At 44.8% G+C, this 22,647-nt stretch overlaps 1 protein-coding gene across 10 annotated transcripts in view; it reads left to right on the top strand.

Annotated features, from left to right (window-relative positions):
• nav2a (neuron navigator 2a) overlaps positions 1-22,478 on the top strand; it is a 189,898-nt gene extending 167,420 nt beyond the window's left edge. For 8 of the 10 annotated variants that reach the window (XM_046395136.1, XM_046395150.1, XM_046395119.1 and 5 more), the window contains 24 exons: positions 315-589; positions 1,494-1,559; positions 2,310-2,354; positions 2,893-3,053; positions 3,392-3,574; positions 6,556-6,608; positions 9,186-9,209; positions 9,639-9,713; positions 12,255-12,338; positions 12,451-12,574; positions 12,785-12,960; positions 14,855-15,027; positions 15,160-15,313; positions 15,615-15,801; positions 16,082-16,182; positions 16,273-16,368; positions 16,506-16,677; positions 16,982-17,217; positions 17,430-17,581; positions 17,808-17,879; positions 18,001-18,197; positions 18,280-18,398; positions 19,159-19,359; positions 19,614-22,478. In XM_046395136.1, coding sequence (XP_046251092.1) covers positions 315-589; positions 1,494-1,559; positions 2,310-2,354; positions 2,893-3,053; positions 3,392-3,574; positions 6,556-6,608; positions 9,186-9,209; positions 9,639-9,713; positions 12,255-12,338; positions 12,451-12,574; positions 12,785-12,960; positions 14,855-15,027; positions 15,160-15,313; positions 15,615-15,801; positions 16,082-16,182; positions 16,273-16,368; positions 16,506-16,677; positions 16,982-17,217; positions 17,430-17,581; positions 17,808-17,879; positions 18,001-18,197; positions 18,280-18,398; positions 19,159-19,359; positions 19,614-19,739 — 3,252 coding nt within the window. In that variant the 3' untranslated portion in view covers positions 19,740-22,478. The remainder of the gene's footprint in view (positions 1-314; positions 590-1,493; positions 1,560-2,309; positions 2,355-2,892; positions 3,054-3,391; positions 3,575-6,555; positions 6,609-9,185; positions 9,210-9,638; positions 9,714-12,254; positions 12,339-12,450; positions 12,575-12,784; positions 12,961-14,854; positions 15,028-15,159; positions 15,314-15,614; positions 15,802-16,081; positions 16,183-16,272; positions 16,369-16,505; positions 16,678-16,981; positions 17,218-17,429; positions 17,582-17,807; positions 17,880-18,000; positions 18,198-18,279; positions 18,399-19,158; positions 19,360-19,613) is intronic. The other 2 variants (XM_046395110.1, XM_046395129.1) reach the window with 2 other exon arrangements.
• The last annotated feature ends 169 nt before the right edge of the window (positions 22,479-22,647 follow it).

Raw genomic sequence — 22,647 nt, 5'->3', positions numbered from 1 at the left:
AGTTTAAATAGTATCTTAAAGGATATAGAGCATCAAATAAAAACTAAAAAAATCAGGGCTACATCTAATGATTGTTTTCATTATTCTATTTATCTTTAAGTAATCTATCAAACTTTGTATTAATTATATTAAGAATATATCCAGAGCCCCAAGTCAACAATGATACAACAGAAAAGCAGCCATTTCTCATATTTAAGAAAGTTTTGACCGTTTTGCATGATCACTTAATGAAGCTATTGCTTGGCCAGTTGTTTCAGCACTGGAATAAACAGAGTGCTACAGATTTTAAAAACGCTCTCTCTTCCACTTCTCAGGCTTCCAGTCCGGGCTCGGTCTACTCCTCCACTGGCCCCTCCAACAGCCTGACATGGGGCACCACTTTCAGCAGCTCCTCCGCCCAGAGCAGGGAGAGCACGCTGGGCGGACACGGTGGGACAGGCAGCGTGGGATACCCCTCCGTCAGCAGCATGCACACCAGCAGCGAGTCCATCGACATGAGCCTGGGCAGCGTCGGCCACGGGACCCACAGGGAGGACACCCTGTCCGCCCTGGGACGCACTGGCAGCGTCAAGACCGGCATGTCTGAGAGGTGAGGCCACACGACTGTGGGGACTGACTTGTGCCTTGATGTGTGAGTATATTTACTCAAGTACTGTACCTGAATTCTAACTCTGGTTCGTTACAACTTGGATTTAACTTTCAGAGTTTTGACCATGCAGCCTATCTCTCATACGTTTATGTCATAGTCGTACTGCACATGAGTATTTCTTGTATATTACTTAAAGCAATCGTGTGTAACTTTTCTTGAATGACAAACATGGCCACAAGTAAAGCAGGGACATGAAGTCAGCAAACCACTCCGTTAATGTTAGCTACACTGCGGTCTCTCTACTTTATTAATAGTAGGCACCATAAGCTGTTCATGAGTATGTTGACCTGAGCAAGGGTTCGTTTTATTCCTTATGATTCAGGTTTTGACATGTAACAGATTTAATGCTCTGTGTCATCTTTCAGTGGTTACAGTGTTTTTCATTAAAATGCTGCTTATATTTAAATGCATCTTGAAAGTCTTGTGCATTAACTTGTAACTTCAAAATATTTCTTCCATCACTGCCCGGTTAGTGTTAGGGTCATCTATTTATTTTTAAAGGATCCAGAATCGAGATGATGCACAAAGTGTCCATCGCAATGAGGTGTCGTCTCTTGTTTGCTGTTCTGCCTGCACTTGAGCAGAGAAACAAAATCTCAGGCCGTCCTCAGTGGATTATGCAGCGATTGTGGTCATTGTAGCAGATTCCATCCTGACAGGTTGACTCTGTAATGTGACAAGAATGTCTCGGAGGAAACTTAATAGCATCTGGAGTCAAAGCTTTGAGGGAATGACGTCGCCCTCCTCACTGGGTTTTCTTATTTTGGTGAAGAGTCTCTTCATCCATCTCTAAAACTTTCTTTCTCTGTGTCTTCTGTGCGTTTTCCTTCCTGTCTTCCATCAGTCCCCTCTCCTCCCCCTCAGCTAGCCCAATATTCAGCCGAAACACGCTACCTCGGAAGCAGGACAGGTAAATGTACCTGTGTGCGTTGATAGGCTTCTGGTGAACCAGCTGTGGAGGTTCCTGCTAAACCACCACCTGCTGCCACACAGAGAGCATCACAGAGAAGCACAGAGAGACGCTCTGTGTGGCCGCTTGTTGTATTTTACGCTTGGTATACACTTGATGTGGAAGTGTGTCACTCTGTGTTGTAGTTTGTGGTTGTTTTTAGGACCTTAAGCTCCTGTACGAATGGATATTTATGAGAGTGTAAATGTGTGGTTGTCTGTCTGGATGTTGGCAGCTTCATTGTTTTTGTTTAGTGGTCCGCTTCAGTCTGTTTTGATTGTTTACATGCTGCCACCTTGTGGTAGAGTGCATATGTGCCGATTTACCCAGTAGCATTAGCATTGGATGTTGATTGTTGATTTTACACTGCAAAAATCTAAAAAAAATCCTGAGGTTTTATTTTCAGCAAAATATTGAAAGTAATCAACCAGTGCAACGAGACAAATGAAACTGTTTGAAGGGTTTTCTTTAATCCTGTCTAGCAATCTGAATTAATCTGGAAATTCATCTAAGAAGCAGTGTCAGTTGTTTGAATTTTAATTTAGATGTAAATGATAGAGATTTTGCAGTGCTTGTGTTAGGGTTTACTAGTGTCGATAAGAAAAATATCTTTGCAGGTTGCATTAGGTAGTGAGTGAGAGATGTAGCCACATGTTTCCTTGCCTCCTTGCTTCCTTTGTATTCCTGCTCTGAAGTGTTTCTCTCCTGCAGCGGGCCACACTGTGGTAGAAACACTCTGCCTAAGAAGGGACTCAGGTACTGACTTCACTTCCTGCTGGACATGTTGCGCACACTGGCTCTCCTAATTGTCTTCTGTCTCTCTCTCTCTTTTTTTATCCTCTGCGTCTTCATTCTTCAAGGCTTGCGCTCCCGCTTTTAAAAACGCTTTTGAAGTTTTTTGTTTGGCACTTGGCACATGTGTTGTGTTGTGCTTCTGTGAGGAGGCATGTCGTACCGAGCTATCACTGTGTTCTGCTGCTGCAGCCTTGATTTTCAGGGTTGAATTTTCTTTGGCTTCTTTTCTGCATTTTTTTTCCACCAGTTTCTTTTGCACACAGCTGCGAATCCGTCTGTGTTCACGTTGTTGTAATTCTTTATTTCGGTGTGTGATTCATTCAATGTTCGATCCCAGCTACTAATCTGGCTGCTTAAGAAGAACAAAATCCACCTCACTGATCATTGAAAGTTAGAAAAATCAGAAAGCAGATCAACTTGCCCTGTAAAGACGCCCAATCCACACTGTTCTGTTTGGCGTCCTGTCCTCCACTTTAACCTTTTCTTTGCCGTCCTGCAGGTATGGGCCGTCCCCGCAGCTGCGAGGCCATGAGGAGGCCCGTGATTGGCTGCGCTCCCACTCCACCAGCGGGCTGCAGGACTCAGCCAGTAACTCCCCGTTCTCCCCCGGCTCCAGTCTCACCTCCCCCTCCGGCACTCGCTTCAACTTCGGACAGCTCGGTACACCACACAGCGCATAAAGTCCATCACGTCATCAAACTAAATGGAAGATTGATGTTTTTTTGTCAAATAAGGTTGACATTTAGGAGAAGGCAGTCAGTTAGAGAAACTCTGTTCTACATTTAACTTATTTGGACCTCTGTTTGACATGATGGACAGAAAACTATTAATCATTTAGATATTTAGATATTTATCAATCTAAAATGCCAGACTTTGTCTTTTTCCCAGTTTTCTCATATTTTTTAGGCTAAACAAGAAACCCCCCCCCCAAAAAAATTTATTTGTAATGAAAAAAAATCCTCCCTTGACTGGTATTATTTCATGTGTCATTTTCACAGCATCCAGTCCAACCTCAGCAGCTCAGATCAACCTTGCAGGTCTGCGCAACAACAGCCTGACCAATCAGGACGCCCCCTTTGACCCTTGTGGCGACAACCGCCTGAGAAACTCGTGCATGTCGCTTGACGAAAAGACTCGCACTATGAGCAGATCGGGCTCGTTCAGGGATGGCTTCGAGGAAGGTAAGAGGACACAAGAGACTGGATGGAAGACAAGTGTGTTGAATATTTACTGACTCCATGTGAGGGTTTGGAGAAAGATGTAATTAGTTGTAATCCGTTTTGAAGGTCTGCATGCCTCCATCTCTCTATGATTCTGAAGGCTCCCCTTCCTCATCCCACGCCACCCCGTGCCAAGAGAATTATTATTCCATTTGTTTAGAGAACTTTAGGGTGGATTACAACCGCTTCTCTAAGAAAAGTCCTCTATCGCCTTAGAAAACCATAATCAGCTTTGGTGCGGCTTTGTTTTTTTCCTGAGCTTGTTTATTGGGAAAAGTACCCAGCTGTGCTTTTCCCACCAGCAGACAGACTCCCCGCTCAGACGAGGTTTCCCCGTGGAGTCAGCTCAATCCTCATGGCCATGGAAACACGGTGCTTTGATTTAGAGGAGCAAACAAAGACTGAAAGTGAGGGAGACATAGTGTTGAAAATGGTTGCAAAATGCGGTATTCAACACAATTGGTAACTGAAGTAAAATTTACTGTACACAGACTGATGTACATGTGACAGTGTAAAGAGATGCAGAGTCCTGCAGAGTGAATAAATGCAGAGGAAGGAGCAACACGAGAACCAGACGAAGAGTCAGAAATCCAAACCAGTGACACTGAAACTGGTTTAGTAAATGTGCCTCGGGGGAATCAGCTGTGTGTTTGTGTGGGTGTGGGTCTGTGTGTGTGTGTGTGTGTTTGTGTGGGTGTGTGTGTGGGTGTGTGTGTGTGGGGTGGGGTACATCCAGACCCCAACTCAGAGACTGAGTTTGTCTTTAGCATCAGTTCAGCCTGAGCAGATGCATTCATGATTCTGTACAGTGGTGTTTGGTGCATCGTGCCTTCATCAGGATAAAAGCCAGTTTATGTGAACATCCGTAAACAGGTCATTCAAAGACAAGAAAGACTTTCAGCACCAGTATGTCAGCATTCTCAGAACTATACAGAGAAACAGAAGAACATCACCAACAAGAAAACCATGTAGATGCTTTTTATGCGATGCGTTTTAGTGTTCAGCTGATCACTTGTTTCACCTCCTCTTTTATCTCCTGATCCATTTCAACAGCCAACTAACGTGAACTTCATTTGGAAACTGATTTAAGTTGGTTTTCCACTTGTAAATTTTGAAGTGGTGACAGCCCACTGAGCAGCGTGTTTGTCTAATCGTGTATGTGGGGGTTCATGTTGTCATGTTGTTGAGAGGAGTCAGCTGTCAATCATGTGTTGTACAGCCGACTTTAAAAAACATTTTGTCTCGAGCTCATGTCTGCTGAGTTTTTCCTGGTGTTGTGAAGCTATAGATAGCACACACCTAATGTTCACGTTCATCATAACACAGACGTAAACTTATTATTAGTGCGCCCCCCTGTAGCATATCTGTCTCACTTTCTTCCAACTCCATGAGATAATTACAGGGCTCACAGTGAGAGGCGTGAGAGAGACTTGATGACTTACAAGAATCCTCCAGCATAACTTTCTCTCTTTGTGTGTGTGTGTGTGTGTGTGTGTGTATCGCAGTGTGCAGGTCTGTGAGAACATGCGGTTTGTGTGTACGAGGTGTAGAATTACCCGACCCTTGTTAGATTGACAGGAGAGAAGTCACATCATCTGCCCAACACTTTGTTCTGTGTGAGAGCACCACCTTGACACTTCCTCCCCTCCCCCCAAACCCTCCCTCCTTCCCTCACCTTTATATACGCTCACCTCCTCCTTCTTCCTATGTCTGCACAGTTCACAGTATATGAAGCACTGTCTATGAGTAAGGTGTAACAGTAAACAGGGAGAAGCCTTCTGTGCTAACCTCATTTTGTGCTGAGCCTTTGTCTCAATGCAGGGGCTGGGAATCAATTTACCTACAGTGAGGTTAGAACTGTCTCTCAGTACATGCAACTTTGAAATATATATATATACGTTATGGGACAGTTGTCTGTGATTTATCACCATATCTGCCTGACTGCATGGATATAAATCTCTACATTTTTGTCAGGTCTACTTTTTATTTATTGTTCCACAAAAAAAATTTCCACAAAATCATCCCTAACACCAACAAAAGACGGAGAATCCAAAAAGCTTCAAGAATGAAACGGTGACAGGCCAACTTAGTACCAGTTGGATGATTGTCTGTCATGACAACACAGAGAAAGAATCACACTGAAATGCAATAGTGATTATTGTCTACTCTCACATGAAATGAAAGTGCTTAGTCAAGTAACATCATGTCAGAGAAGTTGGAACAAGAAAATATTTGCTGAAAAAAATTACCACTAAAAGGTTAATCAATTGTCAGTGTAGTTGCCAACCTGTTAGTTGACTGATTGTTTAGTTAATTCAGTGTTGCAGCTCTGTTCATATCCCGCAGAAACAATGAAACTGAGTACATGTTAAAAGCCCTTTTTCACATGAGGCCTGCACAAACTGTTTGGTGAGATCTAAACCCCCAAACAGTGAATCTGAATTAACGTGGCTCCGAGCACACCTTGCTGTCTAGACCAATTTCAGTTGAAAGTGAGTCCTCAGCAAATGAACGTCTGCTCCCTGTGAGCTCAATGAACGAATGAAAGAATCTGCTGGGATCAGCCCAGCCTCGCTGTGTGGTTGGTGACATCACGCTGCTGATCCTTTCTGATCGGCTCTCAGGCAGGAAACAGTGCTGGCGTTGTGTCCTGGCCTCTGATGTGTGATTAGTGGCTGAGTCATTAGCAGAGCAATGCTCAGGCTGTCATTAGTTGCGCCACAGACTGTAATGTGTAGGAGTTTTATCTTTACAATCACAGAGCTGAGGCGGGTAGTCGACTCGGGCAGGGCTGGGGGGTGGGGAGTTGGGAGCAGTGCTGGGTGGGCAGGGTTGGAGCAGGGTGGGTGGTTTGTATGGAGGGAGGACTCCGGGGGGTGTCTGTTGTGTGTACAGATGTACTTTCTAATCCCCACTTTTACTTGCTGTTTTTGTCTCTTTAGTTCATGGATCATCCCTGTCTCTGGTCTCCAGCACATCTTCGATTTACTCCACAGTAAGTACACAACACCTTAAGAGTTAATTACAGCTGGTAATTATCAAAATGATTGTTTCTCAGGGCTTTCTGGTTGCCAGGTGATTGAGAAACGTACTAGATAATGTCCCAGGTTCAGCTCTGACTGGGATCTTTGTTTCATATCACACCCTCATTCTCTTCATGTTTCCTGTCTCGTTTTTCTTTAAAGAATGTTTAGATCAGACTCAGAATACAGACATTGGTATGCCTGACTGTACTTTGAAGTATGACTATTAAACACTACACAGGTGTTTCAGTAATTGAGCTCCATCAATGTTAATGTCACACGCTTAATAAAACATCAGTATCTGCCACGTGGCTCTGAATAACCACTGCCAAGAAACCAAGAAAACAACACTAGAAAAAACTGTCGGCATCTGATTCTAGAAAATGTTTGTATTCCAATACAAGATACAAGATAGGTTTATTTGTCACACACACAATCATACACGGTACAATGTGCAGTGAAATTCTTTTTGTCCCTGCTGCCAAAAAATAGGTAAGTAAGTAGTTCCACAATTAGTGTAGAAAGAGAAAAGGCAGCAACGGTTTCTGCTCTTTCTGAAATATAAAGCATCTGAGTTATTACTCTCCAATCCATCCGGATATCTGACTCAAACACCCTGTGAGAAAAAGGTCTGGCTTCAGCAGTGCAGACAGACTCAGGACAGCCCACATGCAAACACTGGCCAATCAGACTCCAGTCCTCATAGCATAGCTCCTCCTTCTTGTGGGCTTGTTTACTCACCTGGGCAGGTGTAGGAGAGAATCTCAGACTCAGCTCAGCACTGGCTCGTGGTCCAAGCCTGAGAGAGAGAGTCCCAGGTTTGAAACCAGAGGGGGGGGAAGAGAGGAGGCAAAATGATGGCGACTTTATCCCTGACGGGCACCATCTCGTCCTGGCAGCAAACGGTAGGGCTGAGGAGCAGGACTGTAGAGTGCAGCAGTGCCTCTTTCTGCTTTTTCTTTTGCTCTGTTGGAGTTAAATGCTGCTGGAAGTCACACGTGTAATTACATGGAACATGAAATCGCAGATACTGTTTCTGGTTATAAATTAAAGCCGACATGTGTGACTGATATATGAAATTCCACAACCAACACCGTGGAAAACAAATTCTGCTGCTGCCAAATTTGCCTTTTTTTAACTTTGGTTTTCCTAAGATTCCTTTACTGTTGTTTATTTTAGTTTATTGCTTGGCATTCCACCAAAATAGTAAACACTTGACTTTAGTGCAGTCGTGTTGATAGCTCATGGGATTGTTTGTCTTTGCGTCGGTCCAGGATTTTGAATCAGAGTGAGATCTCTGTGTTTTGTCTGTGTTTCCAAGACAGACGGGCTGCTGTTTGTGTATCTAGGATCGACTGGTCGTGTGTGTGTGTGTGTGTGATAGACAGCTCTGTTTGTGTGTGTGTGTGTGTAGGCCATGTGTGCACCGATGCCACAGAACACATATGCCTTACATGCACAGACGCATTACGCTGTTGAAACCTGTTTTAGCGTTCAGTGGTTGGTAGGTGGAACCACATGAAAATCATTTGTTATCAGCTGTTCGGCTTCGTTGCATCTGTCACAACACCATGTTCAGCCCTCCCACAGGCCTTAAAAACAATAAAAGACCACCCCCAACATAATCCTCATTATTTATGAAATATTTAAGAAACTTTGTATCTGCATTGGAATGGGTACCACATGGGTATATCATCTATCTATTGAGAAGTAAGTGCAGAATTTCATAGGAAAAGTAAAAACTCTCCAAGTCCTGCAGATTTTGAGATGCATTGCCGATGAAAAGATACAAGCAGGACCAAAAACATCACTGCCAGTGTGAAAATTCTTTAAAGAATGGATTGGGTTTGTCCGTTCTGGGCTATCGTAGAACTATGGCGGACTCTGTGGAAGACGTGGTGAAAACAAGACAGTGCTTAGTTTCAGATGATCATACACAAATGAAAACATAATTAATATAGATATTCCATTTCTGCCCCTAAATCCTTAAGCTTTATCTGGACATAAGCTAGTTTTGAGTCCATAGATTTCACTGTGAGCTCACCACCTCCTCAGGTCATCTCCAGTCAGGTGAGGAAAAACATCTCCAGGTGCTTTTTCAGTACAGCCTGTTTACATGTAAATGTGGGTGTTGCATGTTGCTCTGTTTTGGTGAACAGCAGCAGTGACGGCAGGGCGTGTTGCATTCGTGCGAGCGTTTGTTTTGCCTGCTTTCACTCGGAATGTATTTCCCTACCTGTCTTTCCTTGCTATTGTTCTGTGTGCAGCCTGCGTAGACAATGGGATTCGCGCACACACACACACACACACACCTCAGTGAAATGCCTTCAGGATATCTCTACTTTCCAGACGTATTACACGAGACAGTCTCCTCCACAGTTTAAAATGCTCACCTCCATGGAACTAATAAATCAATAAATCAAACAGGAGTCAGCACATGTGCGTGTCCTGACCTCCGGCAGCTTGAGCTGCTCTTTTTCATTAAAGCACGAATTCAGACAGTACATCCTCTAATGGTTTTTCTCTTCTTCTGATGTTTGTTTTTACAGAATGAGGAGAAGTCGCAGTCGGAGGTGAGTTTCAACCCCCAAACAGCACTTCCACCCTTTTTTTTTTTATTATTTATTTTCTCTGCTCTTTAATTTTATATGTGCGGTGGCTCGGCTTGTTGGAACATGAGGGCGTTTTCACAGCTGTGTCTAGTTACACATGTAACTGTATTGTGAGTGACCCTGTAACAGGCTCTTCCTCCTCTCTGAACACCTGTGTTCACCTGTGTGCTCTGTTATTCATCCACGGTGTTTCATCTGTTAACCTGAACATATCAGAGCTCTGATCTGTGAGCCTCCCTTATTTGTCGATACAGTTTTTTTCCTCTCGGTTTTGTGTGTCTGGATGCACTTGTGTGTAAGTGTGTGTTTGACGTTGTATGCTTTTATCGAGCAGGTATGTAGGCTTTTTGTCTCGGCGCTTTTTGATGTCATGCTCTTTTACGTCCTCAGATCCGCAAGCTGCGCCGGGAGTTGGACGCCTCCCAGGAAAAGGTTTCCGCCCTGACGACACAGCTGAGTGCCAATGTAAGGACACGCACGCAAACACACACACACACGTACACACTGCTGTGTTTCTTAGTGCTACTAATAATTTCAGGGTATATATTACATAGAAAATAAATGAAAGGTTGCCGGTGCCTTTGGACCTTGAAGGCCGTAGTGTACAGAGTTTCAGTCAAGAACAAAGCTGTGGACTGACAGAGCAACATTATCGCCCCCAGAACCTCAGTGTTAGAGTTACAAAATGCTAAAAGACAGAAAAGGACTACTAAAATAGTGGTTTGTTTTTTCTATCAATAGGGCTGTAACAGTCTGTCATCCAGATCAGTATGTCGATTCAGTGACACAATATCATCAGTTCATATCATCATCTTCAAGATGCACCTTTGTTTTGGAATTGCACTTAACCTGTTCAAAATCATTTATGTCATTTATATGCTGTTTCTTTTCTTTTATGGCCAAAATCCTCGAAGAAAGTGCTAACTAACTGTGTTAAATGGGAATGTGATTTCATGTCGATCACAGGCCCTCTGAATATGATCATATTGAAAGTATATTATGACAGATGCTCTAACATTACCAAGTTTATTTATTATATTGTGTTGAAACTGATGATTTGCCCCACTGTCAACAGATTGAGCTGTTAGAAGTGTGCATCACAGCTATAACATAATGGAAACAATTCATTTATTTCAATAATTGAAGAAAACACTGAACATGTCATGAAATATCCCATTCTGCCAGACAGACAGACTCCTCTTCAAAAAGAGCTGTCTCTTCAGCACGTAAACTCATGCACGACCACTTTGTGATATTCATCGGTTACTGAAGAGATAGCTCTTTGCGCACTTTACTCCAGGAAGGTGTAATTTTACATCTGGCAGAGCCATCAGAAAATCTGCAGCGTCTCCAGACACGATCCGGTCTGCCCTCCTACCTTCGTATTGCACAAGTCTCACCACGCTTCGCTTGTAATCTGCTGCCGCAGTCGGTGCACGCTGTGGATTGGAGATATGGAAGGAAGGCAAAGGTGTTGGTTTACAGTGGAGAGTCAAGTCTCAGCACAGTGCTGAGGGACTGTCCCAGATGTGGACTGAAGATGCTGCTAATGGCGCCTCCATACAAGAAGGCGTGATGTGAGTGTTGACAGGAAAACACAGAAAGAAAACAGTTGGAGGGGACATGCAGGGCGAGGGAGGCACTTTGTTCAAATATTTGATTACACGGCACAGAGGAATGATGAATTATCTAAACACACCTCAAAGTCCCCGAGGCAGAGAATCTAAGAAAGTCACGCATCAGTCAGCACTTTACTCACGTCTCACACACACACACACACACACACACACTTCCTGTAGGCATCAGTAGAATATTTCTATCCGTCTGAAGCCTGTTGTGATTGACGCCCATGCTTCTTAAACGGGTAAAGTCAGTAGCTCGAACTCAAAATAAGTACTTTCAGATCTTTTAGTGGTTTATGTGTTGTATCCTTTATTTTCACGTTATCGTTTTGTTTTGTGTCTACGTGTTCCTTTGAAAACTGCTTGTTTCGCTTGTTTTCAGCCATTCCCACCTACCTAGTCTGAAGATGCCCCTGTTGTGACCTCAGGGTCAGAAATTCAGTGTATTTGTGCAGCCAGAAATCTGTCAAATTGAGTTAGAGCATAACAGTCACCCACACCATAGTCAAGAGATTTTTGAAGATGACTTCATAATGTCATCAGGACTGTCTTAGACCTTAGCATCAATGAAGGGTTGCTGCTCCAGGGACTGTTTTTGGTAAAGATGAGGTAAGCGTTTGGCTTCAGTGTTGTGTTTGAAGTGTGGGAACTTGTCCGACTCTGACCTACAGGGGATAATCATTTATCGCAGGCTGTTCTTATTTTGCACAATTATTTGGATTTGGTTCTGTTTTCATTCTGGTGTAAAGATGACATCACTCAGGGTCATGTTTGGGTTTTAGCTCCAAGGTTGAAGCGGTTGTGTAGAAAACTCGTATTTTCTCAGACCCGGTGGTTCGGTTGTAGTAGGAGGCACGGTTTTGGTTTTCTCAGCTCAAGGTCTCTGCTGGCTCTCGCAGCTCAGTGCCTTCATTCCCTCGTGGTCTTAAATCAACTCTGTCCCCCATTCTTCCAGTCATATAACACAGAAGTCTGGTTATCTCTCTGCACTCAGCACCTTTGGCTGTATTGTCAGGTAAAGAGCCTCAAGCCTTTTGGTGGTGTTCAGCCACAGAGTCGCACAGGCCTCTGGCTCCTCTTCCGTTTTAATCCTTCCACGAGCAGCAGCCAGTGGGGGAATCCACTGAGTGATCCAGTGGGAATATATCTTTAGAAGAGGTTTTTGAGAAAACATAGTTGTTGTTTTTATCTCTGTCTTTTAAAGTTTGAGGTTTTGACCTCCTTCAAGTCAATCAGACCTGTGATATCTGAAGTAACAGGTCAAATATGAACATCTAATGAGGCTTTGGCTTTGTGAGGTTAAGTGCATAGGAGCTTTGAGCTGTACAGACTTCCGGGTTTACATTGTTTTAATGGTTGCGCAACTTGTTTGTTTCCCCTGCAGGCTCACCTGGTGGCAGCGTTTGAACAGAGTCTGGGCAACATGACGATTAGACTGAAGAGTCTCACCTTGACAGCAGAGCAGAAGGTGAAAGCAGCTCCTCTTGTGTTTTTTTTAGCACACAGTGTTAGTCAGAGGGTCCGTTCAGGCACTGCAGCTGACTTGCTGGTTTGATCCTCTTGTCATTGTCTCTCTGTAGGACTCTGAACTGAATGAGTTGAGGAAGACCATCGAGCTGCTGAAGAAGCAGAACGCTGTGGCTCAGGCTGCCATCAATGGAGTCATCAACACTCCTGAACTCACTCCTAAAGGGGAGAGGACAGGTATGGACACACATAATGCTGGTCAGAGTGCACACATACAAGATGTTCTTCTGCACTCTTATCTGAAAAACCTCAGGGACAATCCTAGGACACTTCACACAAAAAGATCCCACAGTCTGTCCCAGTCTATTCTAGAAATTTCACTCCCCAAGTAAGCAATACTGTTGATGTTTGATTTTAAACTTGCTGCTTCTTCCTGTCTCTCCTCAGCCGGCAGTAACGGCAGTCACCAGCAGCAGCAGCAAAATCAGCAGCCAGACCTGCGCATCAGGAGGCAGCACTCCTCAGACAGTGTCAGCAGCATCACCAGCGCCACCAGCCACTCCAGCGTGGGCTCCAACATGGACGCTGACGCAAAAAACAAGAAGAAGAACAAGAAGAACTGGGTAAGATGCTGATTTCAGCGTACAGTGAGTTTCAAACGAGGGGACAGCCAAGACTCATAGTGGCTTGTTGTTTTCGTCTTTGTCTCTTTGTGCATTTTCATGTTTGTGTTGGCATCACATATTTGGGTTTCTCGCTTTCAGGCATCTTTCACTGGGGAAAAGGTGAATGCACTCTCATAGACTCAGTCCTGTTGTTGTAGTGATTGATTTTGGTGGTTTGCAGGTCAAAAAACATCATTTTGGTTAAAACATGTCTGAATTCAGTTGTAGTAATTGTTTCTTGAACTGCAAGTCAGCAAATCAGTGTTTACTGACTGCTGTCCAATCCTCATTTGATCATACAACAAAACTCTGTACATGCTTTCACTCACAACCTTCCCTTTCTGTTGCTGAAAGACTTTTTTGTGCACCGGAGGACAAGTCAGACATGATGACGTATGCAACTTTTTAATCTTCTCTGTCGTCCTGTAGACTAAAACCGTGTTGTGGATGACAGTAGCTGACCCTGATGCTGAATTTTAGGAGAAGGCGTGTGGTGTTTTCTCGTAGCTGTTAAAAGCTGGTTTAGGTCACAGTGATGATAAACGACCCTCCTTTGTGTGCGTTTGTGTAGACGAGACCCCACAGGAGGTTCCTCCATGCAGGTGCTCATACAGTGTGTGTGATGTGGAGTGTATAGGGGCTGTGTGTGTCGGAGAGTATGTAATAGATCATGAAAGCCTCCCTGTTTCCTGTCGGCTGTAGCATAAGTTTGCGGTCAGAATGAGCTTCAGTCCTGTAGGGGCCTCTGGTTTAATCTGTCCCTCCATTAACACATCCAAACCCATATGAACATGTGCTGTTTTGTCTCTCTGTCTTCCTTTGCTTCGCTTCATGTGGCAGGTCTATGAGGTAAGAATGGTAGGCTGTGTGAAAGGAAAGAAACAAGGCTGCCTAACCCCTGCACTTCTTCTAGGATTACTAACCTCAGTGCTTCACCCGCTCTCTTCCTGCCCTCCGCTGCCACTGTAGTGCCCGTCTTCCCCCTCTCCAACACTGCTTCTCCCACAAAACTGCTCTCATGACACTTGAGCCGAGCTCTCGAAAGGAAAACTCCACCCGAAAATACTTGAACGCTGTCAGCAAAGGGGTATTTGTGATTGTGAATTTTAAAAATCCTATAGAAAACAAAAGATTTCGGAAGAGATGATTTGTACCCCCGGCACGAGCTGCAGCTGGTCGATGTGTGAATGCGTCCTCCTGCATGTATTCTACATGGAGGCCATTTCTCAAGAGACTGTTGGAAAGCTTGTAGGGAATAACTGACTGAAACGAACTCACGTGTCACGTATTCCTGGTGGATTTCTCCTTTAAACACAAACTCACAAATGATATGAGGATGTCAAACAGATTTTGACATGCGTGTTTCTCTGTCATGTAATTTAAATCTGGCTCATCATGGCTTAAAAAGCACTGCAGTCTTATCGAAGAGCATTTTTCATTTTTTTTTAGAGTCCCTCTAAGTAAGATCAGGAAAATGAGGAACTACAGGGTGACTGCAGTGCAACTTATACAATTTTATACATTAAGAAAGGCCTTAATATTTTTCATTAAGTTTTTTTCATTTATTCATGTTTTTCACCATGTTTCACAATAGGAAACAGCCACAATGCACACACCGTCTGTTAGCGCATAGAGCTGAGCTCAAGTCATAAGACAGTCTACCCATAATTCCCTTCTTTCTCCTTCTGACTCACTTGCACTTTTTAATAGTACTTCTCCTCCACTTGCCCTGGCACACTGCCCCTCTTCCTCCTCCTCCTCCTCCTCTTCTTTCTCAGCCATGTGTTTTTGGGAGTGTTTTTCTTTGCCAGTTTACCGTCTCTCTGTGTCTTTTTCTGTTTCCCACCTGCAGCTGCGAAGCTCCTTCAAACAAGCATTCAGCAAGAAGAAATCCCCCAAGTCGGCCTCTTCACACTCCGACATCGAGGAGATGACGGACTCCTCGCTGCCGTCCTCCCCCAAACTGCCCCACAACGGCACGGGAGCTTCCAGCCACATGCTGAGGAACACACACTCCAACTCAATGTGCGTGATGCCATCATACGTTGTTGACACAGCCAGCTTATCCTACAGAAAAACATTTAAATAATCTCTTGTCTCTGCTCATATAATATTCTAATGTCGCTGAACTGTGTTCTGTCCCTCTCGTGTGTTCAGATTGTCTGAGTGTCTGGACAGCGAGGCGGAGACGGTGATGCAGCTGCGCAGCGAGCTCAGGGAGAAGGAGATGAAGCTGACGGACATCCGCCTGGAGGCCCTAAGCTCCGCCCATCAGCTGGACCAGCTGCGGGAGGCCATGAACCGCATGCAGGTCTGAGCACACACACACACACAAATAATAGAGAACTTCACATTAAATGATAAATCAGCACTGAATCACAGAGTGCAGAAAGCTGTTGTTGAACTTCTGGCTGCAACCCAATCAGTGATGTCACAGCGAAGGTGTTGGCTTTGACAGTTGGTGAAGACCGTCATTTGAAGGAGACATTTTTTACACTCGTGGGGCATTTAAATACAAACAAATGAGCTGTAATTTATGTTCAGAATGAATTAGATTTAATATTGTGACTGTTTTTTGTTGGCTAACTCCATGTGTGACTGTGTTTCTGCAGCTGGAGATCGAGAAGCTGAAGGCGGAGAATGACCGTCTGAAGCTGGAGAATCAGGGCAGCAGGACGGGCTCCCAGGTCTCCATCTCGTCCTCTCCTCCCCCTCACGCACACAGCCAGGCCCCTGGAACCGGTCCGGGACTCGCCCAGCACAGCCTCAACCTCACCACCAGCGAGTCCACGAGCCTGGGTAAGACAGAGCTGATCTGCAGTTCCTGGTACATTTGTGTGAGTTACTAACTAGGCTTTGACAGTCTGAAGTGATTGTTTTTCCCAAGGCTGTATGGGATCAGTGTGAAACATAATGGATAAAAATGGATAATTTCCTTTCTACAACCAGGTGACACTGTGTGTGTCAGACAGTGAAGTAACTTTCTTACTGTTGGTTTCTGCGGCAGCTTGATTTCTTAAAGGTAAAACACTTTTTTGAATGTGGTCTGACTTGAAAATGCTCTTTGCCCACCTCTCAGATATGCTGCTGGACGACACCGGCGGAGACGGAGGGATGAGGAAGGAGGGGCGACACGTGAAGATTGTCGTCAGCCTGGACGAAGACAGCAAGTGGGGAGAGGTGAGACCGCTTTGTGAAATTGTTTCGTGGGGTTGTTATCGTGTCTTTAGGTTTTTTTGTCATGTTTAATCAATTTTTTTTCCATCACAGGAGGGCCGTCCTCGCCATTTTCTGATTGGTTGCATTGGTGTAAGCGGTAAAACCAAGTGGGATGTCTTGGACGGAGTGGTCCGACGCCTTTTCAAGGTAAACATATTCGACTATTAACTGTTTTGAGTCTTTGAATGATCTTTAAAATGAGTCTTGGCTGTCAGGTTTTCTGCTGTATTACAGAATACACACAGACAGTTTTTATACAATAAAAATGTGCTTTCATTTGACAGGAGTACATCACTCATGTGGACCCGATAAGCCAGTTGGGCCTCAGCTCAGACAGCGTGGAGGGATACAACATCGGAGAAATCCACCGGCCCAGCAGCGCCGCGCACACGCCCGAGCTGCTGCCCTGCGGCTACCTGGTGGGAGACAGCAACACCATCAACATCCAGCTGAAAGGTGCCGACACTGCACTGTCTACACTGAAAAACCATTGACCAAAAGGCTTGTCAGATGTGAAGATTTGCTGCTTTTCTCCGTTTTACATCGTGAACAGTTAATTGGACAAAACAAGCACCTTGGAGTCATTACGTTGGGCTGTGGGAAATGAAATCAAACTATTAGTTTTTAATTCAAAATTGTATTTAAAAGCTTTAATTGATCAAAATGAGTCATTCGTTTTGAGAGGTTTCCAGAAACTCATCATCTGTCCTTTGAAAACCAGCTGGCAGAAATATCCTGATCTGTGTGTGTGTGTGTCCAGGTGTGAGCAGCGAGAACGTGGACTCACTCGTGTTCGACACTCTGATCCCGAAGCCGATGCTGCAGCGCTACGTCTCCCTGCTGAAGGAGCACAGGCGTGTCATCCTGTCAGGCCCCAGCGGGACAGGGAAGACCTACCTGGCCAATCAGCTGTCTCGACACCTGCTGCAGCTGGAGGGCCGACCTCTGACCCCGCACGCCGTCGTCACTTTCAACGTGGACCACAAGTCCAGCAAGGTAAACAATCATTCTGATTCTGTCAGTTTAACAGACATGAAGGCTGATCATCTTTGCAAAGTAGTAAAGATTGAGTCATTCAAACACTGTGACTGATGCAGGTCAGAAAGGTTTTAGCAATTCCATTAAAACAAATACTAATAGTGACATGATTTCAAAAGCTTCTGTCTGTGTGTGTGTGTGTGTGTGTGTGTGTGTGTGTGTGTGTGTAGGAGCTGCGTCAGTACCTGTCAGGTCTGGCTGAGCAGTGCGGTGGTATCCCGGGGGCAGACGGCCCTCTGGTGGTCATCCTGGACAACCTGCACCACGTCAGCTCATTGGGGGAGATCTTCAACGGCGTCTTCAACTGCAACTACCAGCACTGGTCAGCACACACACACACACACACAAACATCTGCACAAAGCACGCTAAAAGTCATGGTTATGAATGAATTTGTATATACGTCAACTGCAGTACTGTTGAGTGAGTGTGAGTGGCCCCTTCAGCTGTGTGCTGCTCTACACTGTGACAGGGTTAATCAGCCCTGTTTGAACTCATTTTGAAAATAAAATAAATAAATAAAATAATCAGTGTTTTACTCTCCTTTCAGTCCATACATTATCGGCACCATGAGCCAAGCCACGTCATCTGCCCCTAACCTGCAGCTTCACCACAACTTCAGGTAAACTGCTGCTGATATCCTCCACCTGCTCCTCCACCCCCAGCTGGATGCTCACAGTACGTTTAATTTATACAGGTAAATCTGGTCTTTTTTAAAGTCTTGATTTACAACTCTGATTCAGGTGGGTGCTGTGTGCCAACCACATGGAGCCGGTGAAAGGCTTCCTTGGTCGCTACCTGAGGAGGAAGCTGATCGAGATGGAGATCGGCAGCCGGATGCGCAACATGGAGCTGGTGAAGATCATCGACTGGATCCCGCGGGTTTGGCACCACCTGAACCGCTTCCTGGAGACGCACAGCTCCTCTGATGTCACCATCGGTAAGATCGACGAAAGGTCCTTTAATAAATGTCAATGTGTAGAGACAATGAGGGTCTCACTTGTCTGCTCTGTGGCATGCAGGACCTCGTCTCTTCTTGTCCTGTCCCATGGACGTGGAGGGATCCAGGGTTTGGTTCACTGACCTGTGGAACTACTCCATCATCCCCTACATGCTAGAGGCTGTACGAGAGGGACTACAGGTAACACACACACAGTTAACAACAGATTCCATTTCTGTTGGTGGTCCTGGTCTGGGATTTTAAGGATAATTCAGCTTTAACTATCAGACATATTCATACAAGAGACTTGGTTCAACATGCTCAGGGGATGTTTAAGAGATCCAGAAGTATAATGAGTTTGAGAATGACTGGGTGGATTCAATTTGTACTCTTAATCTGCACGTAATTAGTATCTGATTTAATTAGGCAGCAGCCAATGACCAGAAAGCAGCCTCTGAGTGGAAAGAGAGAAGAAGAACGAGAGTAAAAAATATGCATTTTTGATATTAGGGTGAACTGCCCCTTTGTTTTTCCTCTGTGCTTCATAACTCTCCATAAATAAAGTCTATTTACAAAACTACAAATGTTAATAGTGTTCACATAAGTTCAGATGAAGAATGAGGAGCAGATTCAAATGAGGTCGTCTTGCTCCTAACTGTGCACTAATAGTTTAACACATGTAACGAGGAAGACCTCACTTTGGAACGAGGAAGATATTCTGCGTGAGGTATTTTGAGTAACATGTGTTACATATGTTAAATGCATGTTAATAAGCAAACAGTTCCTGTTCGCTGTTGCCCAATGTTCTCTTAGGCGGTGCAGCACTCCTTTAACACCTGTGCGATTTGAGATTTCCTCACAAAGCTTGCAAAGTGCACCTCAGACCTCCTCCGAGCCGTTGTGCCGAACCCCGGAGTGTCTTCCATTGTGTCTCCATGTTAAACTGCGTGTCTCTCTGCAGCTGTACGGCCGCAGGGCTGCCTGGGAGGACCCCGCTGCCTGGGTGATTGACACTTACCCGTGGTCAGCCACCCCGACTCCAGCCGAGTGGCCCCCGCTGCTGCAGCTCCGCCCGGAAGATGTGGGTTTCGATGGCTACTCTGCCCCGAGAGAAGGAGTCAGGAAAGAGCCGCCGCAGAGCGACAGCGACGCAGACCCGCTGGTGAGTGAAAGCACACAGGAAGAGGAACAGGAGTGACCGAGTTAGTCGTACGTGTTGTGTCTAAAGTTAAAACTGATGTCATTGGGGGTCTTTTTCCATGAATTTTGAAAAGGAACGTCCAAATTTATTCTTGACCTTTGAACCAGCAGTTTGACGAATGTTAACGAGTTATGCAGTAACACTTAGAGAGAGCACAGTGTTTGAACGCAACAGCCGCAAACCGCAATCAGACCGACTCTTGTTTGTGCCGACAGATGAACATGCTGATGCGTCTGAAGGAGGCGGCGACGTCGTCGAGCCCGCAGAGCTACGACAGCGACTCCAACAGCAACAGCCACCAGGACGACATCCTGGACTCGTCGCTGGAGTCGACCTTGTGATGCCGTTCAAAACGCAACACGGGGACCTCTACTTGAGAGCGTAACATCATGCCACAAAATCCAGCCACCTTAATTTGGGTGCAGGTAACCCAAATATTTAAAAAGAGGAGAAAAAAAACAAAGTACAACTTGCATTTCAGAAAATGGGCAACAAAAGTTTCTACTGCACTGCTGTTTTATTTTTTGGTTTGTTTGGTTTCTTTCACCGCTGTGGCCCATGGCTCCTCTGCCAGGAGCCTGACTTTTACATGAGACTGATTAAAAGCACACAGTCTGTCACTGAGGCGCCATCATTTCCACCATCACCAGCCGCCAGCGCACCTGAACACCAGCCAGAAGTCCTCCATCCACCATTGAGCCTCGGCATCAGCTCGTCGGGCCCAGCATGCTCTGGCTGGGCTGCACCAGCTGCAGTGCACCTGAGCTGCCTGCAGATGGCGATACAGACCCTCGCCTCTGGGGCATCAGTGGGTCTGGCTTACCAGCTGCTGAGAGCACAGATGAGTCTGGTGCTGCTGGTTGGACGGACGGACGGATGCATGAACAGCCAGAGGCTTTCTGTTCTTCCTCCTCCTCCTCCTCCTCCTCCTCCTGCTTCTCTATGGCTCAAGTTGCTCATGCGAATGCTGGAGGATAAATGGAGCCAAAGTGAATGTTAAGTCAGTGTGTTTGCGACTTGGGAAATAAAAGTGGAGTTTGTGGAAACTCTGGAACCTGTCATCAGTTTCGCCACACGTTTCATGATGCTGTATTGATTCTCAAGTACCCTGCACAGTTCACATGCAGCGACTTGTGCCTGTGGTTCATTTTGTGTCACGTTTAACCCAGCAACAACTTAACAGATTACAGCACTGCAACATAACAGCTTCAGCTGAGACGAGAAGCAAGCACATATCGCCAGTGTAAGCACAAGTCTATGAAACAGTATCACAGTAAACTGGATCGTAGCGCCTGCTCTGTGATGCGTATCCTGTCGACGGATTCTTGCTGATACACGGCCTTGGTCCTCGGCGGTTACATCCTGCCTCGCCTCTCGGAAACTGTTGTTCTACCAGAAAGTAGTTCCTTTAAAATCGAGCATAATAACCTACTAAATGCATGTGTTTTATTGCCCAAAAACACAACTGTGAATGCAGACACCAGTCAGAAATCCTGAACTCAAAAAGCCTTTCTCACCCAGTACAACATCCAGGATGAGGACAACATCTGTGCAGAATCCCTTTAGAGTCCTGTTTTGAGAACTGACTGGGAAATAAACGTTCACTCTGGCTCGGTTTATTCTTTTACCGCATTAACCTTTGAGACAATGTCCTTTTCTATCTGTATTGTGTCTAAGGCCTCCGCTGCTTCTGAGTTCTCGCTTTGACCACTTAATAATCCTTGAGATCTCCATGCACGCTGGCCCCAACAGGCTGCTGTAGCACAAATCTCTTTAGGTGCTGGACCGAATTCTAACGAAACAATGCCTTACTCTTTTCTAACAGACTACGTGCGTTGGCCGAGTCTTCATTTGTCTAAATGGCTGTAAACTTAACAGGGCTCCGAGTCGACTCGCTCCTTGAGGGGCGGCGTCGACCTCGCATCATATCAGACACCAATGGCGTGCGATTGAGACGTGAATGGGAAGCAGTACTTCGGGTTTCAAACTAACGTGTATGCATGTAAGACCCAGTGCTGTGAAGCTGGTGTAAATATATGGACCGCTAGCAAGACAGATAATATATATAAATATAGACATAGATGTGTGTTTTGGTGCTTGAAATCAGAACCGTTTTGAGGTTGACTGAGTGAGGAAAGTTTAGGACGGATGTGTTGATTTTATACCTCATGCCCATCCTTTAACTGTGCTGTCGCTATGCTCATGGTCTGGTTTTGATTATGTGATTTGTGATGAACAAGACTGTCCTAACAAACATGTTGAACTAATTCAGTGAAAGTTAGTGTAAATGCTGCTTTGTTTGTAGTCATAATTAATCTGAGATTAAAGGTATAAAAAGGTACTTGAGGGCGACTGGTAACGTAAAAAATGATTTGACATCATTTCCGTGGCTTAAAAAAAATAAAGAATATTGGACTTTTTTTTTCTTTCTTAGCTTTAAGCCTCCCAGCCTGCCTTCTGCGAAGGGCAGGCGGATGTTTAAAGCCGGGGTCGTGCATCGCTTTCAGTGTTCCTGTCACCGATCCTATGCAACGTTCATTCTGATCTGCAAATGGAAGGCAAAAGCTGAATGTGCGTTTTCATCACTGCCGAGACGTACAGCATGGAAGCAGAGTTTTGAAGACTTTTGTCCCCCCGTGTCCTTTGTCCATACGTGTGTCTGTATTGTATAGAGGCTCTCCTGCTGCGGTCCTTGTAAGCACAAAGAGACTGACTGCGTCTGTCTTGTGTAGCGCCTGCTCTCAGAGGTGTGGATGTTGTTGAAGCATTTGACCAGTCTGTCAGTTTATTAACTCACAAACTCGATGAATGTTTAGCCTTCTTTGCGATGTACATTTTTTATATGTAAGATAACTTTGTAAATAGTTGATTATCTCGCAGCATTTTGATGACTTTTTCTAGCTGATTTGTAACGGTACTTGAAACGGAGTATTTTGTGTACAGTCTCTTTACATCAGAGCAGATTGGTGCTGTTTGTCATCACCGGTTTGTCCAGGGCTCGGAGAATTAAAAAAATCTATCACTGTACTAGTCTTAAGTTATTGTGATTCAATAAAATTAATGATTATTTATGATTGAAACTTGTCAAATGGTTCGTTTATTAAAACTTGGACAACTTGACTTGGAAATGTTTACAATTTTATTTGGTATTTGTACAAAACATGTGAAATAAACATATATACAGCACATAATACAACATACTTATTAAACAAATTCATATAAATTATTAACGAAATAGCTACATTTTCA

Source organism: Scatophagus argus, chromosome 1, assembly GCF_020382885.2.
Source record: "Scatophagus argus isolate fScaArg1 chromosome 1, fScaArg1.pri, whole genome shotgun sequence".
Taxonomy (NCBI): Eukaryota; Metazoa; Chordata; class Actinopteri; family Scatophagidae; genus Scatophagus; species Scatophagus argus.
The sequence above is the reverse complement of the archived record's forward strand: the minus strand, read 5'-3'. Positions and strand labels throughout refer to the sequence as shown.